Raw genomic sequence first — 10,827 nt, 5'->3', positions numbered from 1 at the left:
AGGAGGACTACAACCAGCTGAGACCCCTGTCCTACCCCAACACGGACGTGTTCTTGATCTGCTTCTCGGTGGTGAACCCTGCCTCGTACCACAACGTCCAGGAGGAGTGGGTCCCCGAGCTGAAAGTCTGCATGCCCAATGTGCCTTACGTCCTCATAGGAACACAGGTAATGCTTCTTTGGGGCACCACCAGCTGTCGCAGGGGTCCTCACAACCTCTGAGCCAGGGGGTGGAGGCTGAGCTCTCTGGAAAGGCTTCCTATTCAACTTCTTATGTGAAAGTCAGCCAGACTTCAGCATTAGAAGAAAACTCAGGGACTGAGAATGGAAACCAACATGCAGATGTCCCTTCATGCTAGTCACAACTGGCAAAACTCATCCCATCTTTTTATTCACATCTATATTAATGTGGTCTCAAGGTATAAATACCTATAGTGAGACAAGATTTCTGGCAGGGCTTTAACAGCTGGGGAGAAAAAACAACACACACACATCAAAATCTATAGTTGGAAGCAGAAGCTAAACTTTAAACTAAATTTAAAGAAAGGGAATAATTAACCAAAACTTACTTGGAGACAACGGAAGGAAACAGCCTCCCTCATGCTTTACATCAACACCATAATTACTGACTCATCATTACTGACTTTAGTGGATGTTAGACTGAATTATCAGAACACTTTATTTCAGCCTTAAAACCTACGAATCTATCAGTCAAATGAAAATGCCTTAAACATGGGTTTGGAGCAGGTATACTACAGCCTGGAAAATGTCCAAACACTGGAGAGTAACCTCAGCCAAATTAGAGAAAGAGATCAAATTCTGGGCAAAACTAAAATCTTCATGCCAGAGCAAAGCCCAGTTATTCAAACACCAGCTTAGTTTTCAAACTGTTTCAAACACTGGAATAATCTAAAACACCAATTTTAAAATATTGGTATTACCCTTTGGAACACATGCTATAACAATGGATGGATCTGAAATGCCAGAACGTTTCAGTTTGATATTTTCCATGGAAATAAAGGATTTTGTTTCAAGTCAGCCAGTCAGAGCTGTGTGTGTCTGGTCTGTCACGGTGTTTTACAGGTGATGCAGTGCAGGATCACAGCAGCCGGCCTTTCCAATGTGGCTCAGGCTTCTACCACCACTTTCCAAAATGCATAGTGAAAGCCACTGAGAAATGCGTCTTTACTGTACTGCAGCCACCTGAGCTGTGCCCTGATAACTGGCCAATGAGAACTAGTTCATGTTAAACAGAAAATTTAAAGGGAAAAATAACAGGAAAATACGTATGTAATTCATTTTTTCATTACCATTTGAGGCTGGGAAAATAGGACGATGGGTTTGTAAACCTGTGGATATCTCTTTCAAGAATTATAGCAAGGTGGTACAGAGCATGGGGTTTGTGTATTTTCTGCTAGATTGATCTTCGAGATGATCCCAAAACTTTGGCTCGGCTGCTTTACATGAAGGAGAAACCACTCACCTACGAGCACGGAGTGAAGCTGGCTAAGGAGGTAACACCTTTTTCTGGGGTCCCAGGAAATCGATCGATCACAGCTTTCCACCGGGTTTCTTTCATTCAAGGCAAGCTCCCCCGGGCTGGTCCCAGCCAGAGATCCAGCGCTCTGGAACGTGCATTTCCCCATGTTTGGTAGCAACAACACACAGACAGAGCAGGTCATCTTCACACCAATAAATTAGACTATATTTGGTAGATGCTATTAAGACAGAACCTCCTCAAGACCCCCGACTGCACATTTGGGAGGCCAAGCCCCTGGTCCAGAAGGTCAGCAGGAGGACACGGGTGCAGCCCCCCTCCCAGAGGAATTTTCCCAGAGGAATTGCCCTGCAGGGTATTTCCATGCTCCTTTAACCCCCTGTGGTGAGATACAGGTGTTCCTAATCATCCCTGCTCTCTTGCTCAGGACGACCACTGAGTTTGTCCTTCAATCCCCAATCCCATAGGCAGCCAGATATAAACCTAGCAAGGACCTCACCTCCCTTTCTGACGGTTAGGACACATGCACATAAAAACATGCTGGAACAGGGTCGTTCTGCCTCTCCTAACAGTGGGTACTCACTTCTTCCCTCTCCTCTTCCAGATCGGAGCACAATGCTACCTGGAGTGCTCAGCGCTCACACAGAAAGGCCTTAAGACTGTCTTCGATGAAGCAATCCTGACCATTTTCCATCCCAAGAAGAAGAAGAAGCGTTGTGCAAAATGCCACCGCTGCTGCACCATTTTGTGAAGCCCCTTGGAAAGGAAAGTGAGATGAGTTCAGTGAAAACAAGCAGGTTAGAAAGGCAATGAAAGTCACATGCAACTGAAATGGGGAACATGACCAGAAAGGGGTCCTTTTTACCAAAATAGGCGCCCTCCATTCTGTGAAACCTCCAAGCTGTATCACGCTAGGCCATCTCATGTCTATGTGCTTTCCTAAACCTTCAGAGTCGTACGCAGCCTGTTCCCACTGCTGCGGACTGCGCTGAGCCAACAGAAACCAGGATGCCTGCTCCTGCTCGACTCTTCTTCACCTTAGGGATAAGGGGAAGGTGTTTGGAAAACAAGCAAACAAACAAACAAGGAATTAAAGGTGGTAAAAAGAAACAGGAGAAACTCCATTTGTGGCCTTAAGCAAGTATTGATCAAAATTAGGAATTTACAGTAGGAATTGAATCTGAACTGACTGAAAGCACATGGAGATCTGTAGAAATCTAATATGTAAAATGTACACTATAGGTAGGATGTACTTTTAAACTACTTTTCTTTTTATAAAGCTCGCTAGGTCAGGATATACTTCAGTTGGTTCAAACTACATGGAAGCAAAGGTGGAGTGATTCAGTTTATTTTCACTTAATGGTGAAACTTCACAGTGTCCGTATGTTGCTGCACCCAAGCTATCAAAATGGATCAACATTTACCTCCAGACTTAAGGAATGTTCTTACAACTTAAAAATGCAAGTAACTTTACTTTTACAGGGGAATGTTCAGGCTGAGCCATGTTTCCATAAGCTGGGAAAGGAAGAACAGAGTTGTAGCATTTACGTACTGAAACAAAGACGTTCTGCCACCAAAGAGTATTGCCCTAGACATGAAATCCCAGCGTGCAACAATCGCCTTTCCAAAGTGAGAACATGAAAGAGACACGTTGCCATGGCAACTGAAAAATTACCTTATAGATCAGCTGGATTTCTGCATCTCACCCAGCAGACGAAAACAGCAAAAACCGAAAAGCCAAAGGTCACTCTGATCTCAAGTGCTTTAAGGTGATCCAAGTGCCTTAAGATTTTTTTAGGGTATCTCATACAAAAAAAAAAAAAAACTTACCAAAGTGGAGTTATAAACACGGTGATTTACTGTAGTTCCCCCTCCTCTCACTCATTACTTCTTTCCTTGCTCCCACTTCCCGTTCTTCTTATGGTAAGTGCTGGTCAAGTCACAGTCCTCAGGAGCGGACTTTCCGGCAGGGTGCAGGTGATGGGCTGCAGCCCACAGCACAGAGGTGGGAAGTCCAGACCTGGAGGGAGCACAAGCTGCCTGTAAGCTCCCTGTGCTGTTGAAAAGAAGTGTGCTTCCCACTAAAGCCTCTCCAGGGAGTGCCTACGTTCGCACTTCACAGCAACGTTGATGCTCAGAGGCAAACTCGAAGGGCATCTGCCTTCGGGTACCCTGGCAATGCCATGAGACTGTTTTGTTGTGGATTTCATTTGCCAAGCTGAAAATCACAGTGCCAGCAAATACAGATTTCGAGACCTGAAATGTAACTCCTTGCAAAAGCAACACCTGCAGTTAGTGGTCCCAGAACTGCTCAGAGTAAGCAGCTAACAGAAGAGTACCCCCAGGCGTGTACTGGGCCCCCTTGCCCCACTCCTCTCCAGAAGCACTCTAATGTGGCTCAGTGCACACAGGCAACCAGAAAACCCTTGTGATTAGCAGTGAATTATAGACCGAGTGTTAATCTGAGGAGTTAGAGACTTCAGTAGAATAATAGGAACTGCACCATTGGTGCAGAGAAGGGAATGAGCATGATGCAGTGCCCAGTCCTGCAGCCATTGAAGATTACGGATCCAAGCTCCTGCTTTCACTCTAGCATGAATTTTATTTGACATGGACACCAACAGAAACCAGATCAGACACCTCAAATCATTTCTAAGTGGAGATCAATGTTTTTCAGTGAAAAGAGCGATCAAATGTGGGCTTAGTGCCTTGCTGCTCTTACCCAGCTGGCTTTCACTCACCACCTCTTCCTTGCTGCGCACAAGTATGGATGAAAACAAAGTTGCACTAATTCAAAGCTATACAAAAGAAAAATTTCCTTACCTCTAGCCTTGTTCGTACATACATTACATTTGGTTCTATTATGTCCCAGACATTTGTTTCCAATGGACTGCCTGATACAACACAGCTCAGAGCGAGGACAGAGCTGAAGCCCAGTGAAGAAGCTCATGTCGTGCCGCAGAGGCTGTGCTGCTGTCCCAACGTGTGTAGCAGCTGGGACACCAGCAATCAGCTGAACTATAACATGTAAAAAGGTATTGGAAGACTATGAGGGAAACTAGGAGTGACTAAAAGTCCACTGGGGAACTAAAAAAAAAAAAAAGGTTTCAACAGATATCAGAGAAAACAATTAGAGCTTCACTGTGCTGCTCTTTGCTTCGGTGGAAATTAAACAGGTGATGATTTTGTTACAGCTGATGTAGGCTGCTGTAGAGCACTAGCCTGTATACAAGTCTCGGGTTGAAGTAAGTGAAGTCTGCTGTAGCTGAAGTGCAATGCAAACACTCAGGTTGGAGCTGCCAGATATTCTTAGAGCTTCACAAAATACAGAGGAAACAAAAATCCAGACTGACAGTTGAGCTTATCGCAAAATAATGAGCACACTGGCAAAGTGCAATATAGCATTCCCGGCATGCATCAGAGCAAGCCACAATACTGAAATGATATTTTTGTGTGCCACCCAGTATCAGTACTGCCTATTAATACTAATCAGATGGCATAGGATAGCCACATAAAATCAAAAATCAAATAGGAAGTTTTAGTGCTAATGTAACTACAGTGGAGGAAAATTAACTAAAAAATCATATGGCGATATAGAAGCTAAAATGCTCCTATCCTAATGTATTAAACTGTAGCACCCTGCTCAAATCATTGCATAACTGTGAAAGCAGATATATGTAAAAAATATTAAGATTAACCAGGGTTTTATTCATATCTACAAAATGAAGCACATAAGTTTGTGAAGCAGTAGAATTGCAAGTTTTTCAAGCTGATTGTAATTAAAATTTGACATTTGGGAGCTGGAAAGGAAGGAGGATGGTCACAATCCACTGAGAAATCACCTCTGTACTCCTTTTATTTTTAATTTCATTTCCAACAAAAATAACTGTTTTTGTTTTTTTTTTTTTTAAATAGACATGGCTAATGCAGGTCCCATAAACATTAGGCCTGCGTTATGTACACACATTTATCTATGCAATGTGACATTTTTTCAAGGATCTGCCCTGATATTCTGCTGTTTTGGGGAGGATGGAATAACACAGGGCAACAGGCTTCAGAAAGGCATTGTAGACAGATGCCAGGAGACTCATTGACTATCTGGCAAGTCATACCTAATACCTTTCCTAAAAGCCAACAGATGGTGTGTGAACAGGCAGCAAAGCTTATTTTCAGAAATATCAACACACCAGGCACAGTGCAAGCACAGGCATAAGGCAACAGATATAAACTTCAAGTTATTTCCAAGCACCATTAGTAACAAGAAAAGAAAATCAATAAATGATTGCCAGCTGAAAGGAGATAGGTTTTCTCATTGTAAGACGAGCTGGAAATCAGACCCTGATTTCACCTTCAAAGGAGCAGAGGCAGGATAGTCATAAAGGCTATAAACCATCCCAGGAACCTATTTGACAATGTCCTTTTAATGCAAACAACGTCAAAGCCTTTCCTGACAGAGCTGCCTCTGCTAATAGTCTGCTGCCATTCCTAAAGCACTCACAACTTAAAAGAAGTCTGCTAGATCCTAGAAAACCCATCTCCTTTGGCCTCTTCTGAAAGCTTAATGTTCTATCAGGAGTTGTTAACCTGAATTTCTCTGACAAAGAAAGATGTGGAAACAAAGCTCCAACCCTATACAGTGCCATACAGGAGCATTGTTCAGCCAGGTGTAAGCCCCGTGTGCTTATATCCCCTGGGACTGGAGGGGAGCAGTTCTCAATCTGAGCTCCCCCTGACTGTCCTGCGTGCCAAACGCTCCCAGACCTTCCCTCTCTGCCCTGCAAACACCTCCTGTCACAGCAGAGTGTAGCTCGTGAAGAACAATCAATTGCATCAGACCGAGAAATAAAAAGCTTTTGTCTCACGCTGCCTCGAATTAGGCTCAATTAGTGCCAAAGGCACGATGTGGGTCTTTCCCTCGACTTTGACACCCGTTGGACCTGCCGCTAATCTTCTGCACCATCAATATGCCAGGACAGCGCCTGACACGAAGGGTTGGTGTAGCCGAGAAAGGAAGCCTCTCATGCTAAGTGGGAGCTGCAGAATTCACACAGAGTCCAACAGGACCACTGGAACAATCATTTCAGCAGCTGTCACTGATACTTCTCACCCTTCTTCTCTTTTAAAGCACTGCTTCAGTTCAAAACAAACACAGCTGTCAAGATCTCATCCAAGATACTGTCCCAAGACTCCAGAGACACAATCTGAGAGCCCTTTGTAGGAGCTTGGAAAAGGTTGTAGAAGTTCTTGCAAACAGTTTCTACCACTGCCTCCCTTCATCACAGCCAGTGTCGTACACAGCAAGGGATACATTGGCCAATTACACCACGAGTATGTGTCTAGCAGATGTATTTTCAACACGGGAGCTGGCACTTCCTTACAAAAACGTCCCTCTAATTCAGATATGAAAGCTTACTTGTAGTCCATGACCTTTTCTTCAGCTTTTTTCCCCAGCGACACAGCAAATACCTCCTGATTCACAGTACTGAAACCTCATCCAGATTAAAAATAAATTGCAATGGCATCAATCAGTCTCAAGGCAGGCTGGTCTGAAACATAAACACAAATGGAGAAGGCAAATGTGCCTTCTCCGCCGCAGCAATACAACATATGCTCGTTAAAGCCCAGGAACCATTTGTTTAATGAACAGGTTGAATGCAGGAATCTGGCTGCATATGCATTGCTCCTGTATTTTCCTTTTGCCTAAAGAGTACGTGCAATTTGTTTTATCCTGCTTCTGTGTTTATCTGGAAAATACAGAACATTTTCTTGGTTCACATCTCTACAGGACTAGAGTTTTTACTGTGATAGGAGGTGAGCACGGAGCAACCTATGTCAGATAATTTCTGGACACAGTTGTGCTCTGTGTAAAAATGAAAACAAGTCTCTACTATAAATGCCTATTTTCCTCTTAGTGAATAAAGACCCTCTGAGGGCAGGAAAAAGCCTCCCACTGACTTCAATAGTGCCTTGTGATCTCAGCTCTCCTCACCTATCAAAACAAAACATGAATAGCTGCAAGATCAGGGTCCAGAGTCACTGCCAGCTTGATCCTGAAATGTAAATTTCATTTTAAGATATTAAGGGGGTGCCCATAACTAGGATGATTTTTTTATTATTATTCTGCTTTCTTTGCTTCAGTTAAAGCTTTCAGAAATCTGTGAATGACAATTTATTTTTCCTGGGCAGTTTCAGGAACCCCAACAGAACAACAAAGAGAGTCAGAACCTCACTGCAAGAGCAAAATGAGCTCACAAACCCACACATGCACAGAGGGACAAGCTCATATGAATTGCTGTCAATGGTGAAAAATCTCTTTGATTTTGAAAACACGTGCTAATAAAAATAGCTCTGAGCATGATCCCCCCCCCCCGCCTCCTTCCAGAACATACAGACCATAATGCCATAGTGGTTGGCTGCGTCTTTTAACTATAATTTCAGGTTGGGATTTTCAAAGGTGCTGTGTTTCAGCTTCATTTCTCATGAAGATAATGGAAAATTTCGGTGGGGTCCACACATGACTAGCGTGGAAAGCATTTGAGCATCTTCTTGTTTCCTTTTTGTCTGCCCTATTACTGTGGCTGACCAAGCTTTGAGCACACAGATACACTGAGCCGGGTCCAAGAATCTGTTATACTTTTTGGCTGCTGGTTGTTGACTCCCTAAAGAAGTCAGGCATCTGGAGACTTTGATCTGATCTGATCTTTAGCTCAAGCTCTGGAGACTGGATTTGTAACTCCTGCTTTCAACCATTACTGCGGCCGAAGATGAAAATGATTACATTAGCAGTGTAATATCAAGACAAATAGGTATCTTTGCTGAGTTTGACACTGCACTCTTTGCTGTCATTAAATTTCATCTCATCCCAGTGGAGTGGTAGCATTCAGCATGCCAGATTGAATTTTGCATTTGGTTGTGCCAAAGATCACTTTGAGCTCTCGCTGATAGCAGCTCTGGCAAATTTTGACTTTGATCAGAGGCTAATGAATTCACAGCAAACAGTTGTCGCCAGTCTACAGTTTCCAGATCGTCCAGCACAACAGTTATTTGTACTGATAGCGTGTAGAGATTTTTGTCTGATGTCTGTCAGAGTAGTTTGGATGTAAGCCACGTCCACAGTGTGACTGTCATACCGTCTCTCCCAACACACTCCCCCAAAACAGGCAGCTGCTCTAACAATGTCACTGAACCGGCAGGCACCGAACCACCCTGTCGATATGGAGTAAATGAGCCCAAACTTTCCCCAAACCTGTAAATATTAACCCCTTAACAAGCATTAACATAAAGCTACGTGAGAGAGGAAAGACACTGCCGAAGTCATCTCCACTCCTCAGCAGCGGTGACCAGAGGTGGCGAGTCCAGGCTGCCGGGTGGGACGTGCTACAGAGCAGGGCACAGCACAGCAGCCGTGCTGCCCTAGCCCCAGCCTCCTCCTTGTGAAAAGGAGGGCTTCAAAGAGGAAGGCTGCAGAGAGGAAGAGCAGGGAGACAGACCTGGACTGTTCTCGAGTGCAAGGATAACTGAATCCAGTTGAACCTGTCATGATGTTGACGCACTTGTTACGTACAGGCATTTCGCTGCAAAGAGATTCTCTGCTTCCCTGAGAACACAAAGACAAGAAATTTTCTTTCCTTTCTTTTTGCGTAGTACTTCAGCAATACTTACAGTTACAGTGCAACAAGTTATTCTCATTGAGTTCGTTCGTGAAGCAAATGCAATGACCTCAGCCCAAATCAGAGCCTAACACATCATCCATCAGCTCTTAGCAAGTTAAGAAAGAGCATCATTTACTTGATGTGAGCAACTGAAGCTTTCTCTCTTAAAAGTTGCTACGTGCAATATCTCTGGAGTATGGGTCTGGTAAAACCAAAGGATGAGTACTAAAAAGTTACGTCTAACTTCTGAGTGGCATATCTCTTTTTAAAGATGAACCAAATCTTCAAAATTCAAGTCAGAGCAATACAATTTCAAGCCAAGGAAATATAGTTTTCCAGCAACTGTTTTGCATATTTTAAAAATCATGTAAACAGTATTAGTTTCCTATTTACTGCACATGATTCTGTACTCTTTTGCTTATCCTCTTTTAAACATGTAATTATTGTATATTGTAACTGCATATTAATATCCTTTATTGTACATAGTTTATTTTAACAAAATAAATGTGTTACTAAGTATTTTGACAGCATCATTTGAAGAAGGTATCGCCACTCTATGTATTTTCCCAGATGCTAATCACTTACACTCAGCACGACATCTCAGGCAGGAAAAAAATGCACTGATACATAGGATTGCTTTTGGGTGGCCCTAGAACCACCTGCACCTTCCAGTGACCCCCACCAACAATATAAAAAGTGAAACAGGAGGTAACACTGGCAGTGCAGAGGCTTGCTAGGTCTCAATCATGTCCCTTTGGGCAAATTGGTGCTTAACCACCCCCCCCAGCAGCCTGGACATACGGGAAGGTGGAGATGTGGAACCTGCAGGTCTGGCTTCCTGCTGGCCCCCAGCCTTCGGCTCACTCCAGTCCCTGCATAACCCACAAGGACTGTCCTGGAGATGCTTAATCTCCCATCCTCAAACAATATTGAGGTGCTTGGTTTGTTGATTGTTCAGATATTACTCCCCCCCTGCCTTCAGGTAAAGGGTTCTTGGCATTACTGTCTGTGGTCTCCAATGAGATATCACGGCACCATTAAAGGATTTTTTTTCTCCCCGAGTGAATATTTACAGTGTTTTGGAGAGAAGCCAGCGTGCAGCAGCCTTACAAACACAGGAGCTCTCTTGGTGAAGCAGCTAAGGAAAGCATTAGCCCAAGAGTTTTGAGGGGAGTTTGTTACCCCCTGACAAACCTAACACGCGGATAACAAAACCCTCCAACGAACCCTTAGCGGTGACAAGGGAGATGATGAGCTGTGTAACATTTGGCCCAACAGACAGGACAGGGAGAGGCAAGAAAGAAAGTGAAATGGCTAAAGGGCTGAAGAAATTACATGAGGAAAGTCAGCCCTTAAATGCTGCGCTAGAATCAAGAATATGACTGCCTGCCACTGGAGGAAGCTGTTATTAGTCACCAGTTCTTCTATGGCCAGGCTATACCCAGGAAGAAGCGGTGTGGAGGACATGTACTGCCTTTAACACCAAGGTGCTGAATGCATCCTCCAGAGCAGAAAATTCCCAAACTGTTGCCTGGATATACCCAGGGAAGGATACTGCTATACAGCCCCATGCTTATACATTTCCCTGGGCATCCGCTCCTGGCTAGGGTCAGCGGCAGGATATTGGGTGAGACAGCCCTTAGCTCAGGCCCAGGGCAGTGGTTCCTGTTTTCCTGTG

The 10,827-nt window shown here is 44.0% G+C and overlaps 1 protein-coding gene across 1 annotated transcript in view; it reads left to right on the top strand.

Annotated features, from left to right (window-relative positions):
- The window catches only part of RHOJ (ras homolog family member J), a 55,919-nt gene extending 46,251 nt beyond the window's left edge, over positions 1–9,668 (top strand). The window contains exons 3-5 of the mRNA XM_083839150.1: positions 3–167; positions 1,418–1,513; positions 2,102–9,668. Of these exons, the coding sequence (XP_083695276.1) occupies positions 3–167; positions 1,418–1,513; positions 2,102–2,248 (408 nt within the window). The 3' untranslated portion in view covers positions 2,249–9,668. The remainder of the gene's footprint in view (positions 1–2; positions 168–1,417; positions 1,514–2,101) is intronic.
- The last annotated feature ends 1,159 nt before the right edge of the window (positions 9,669–10,827 follow it).

Source organism: Anser anser (assembly GCF_964211835.1).
Source record: "Anser anser genome assembly, chromosome: 5".
Lineage (NCBI taxonomy): Eukaryota > Metazoa > Chordata > Aves > Anseriformes > Anatidae > Anser > Anser anser.
The sequence above is the reverse complement of the archived record's forward strand: the minus strand, read 5'-3'. Positions and strand labels throughout refer to the sequence as shown.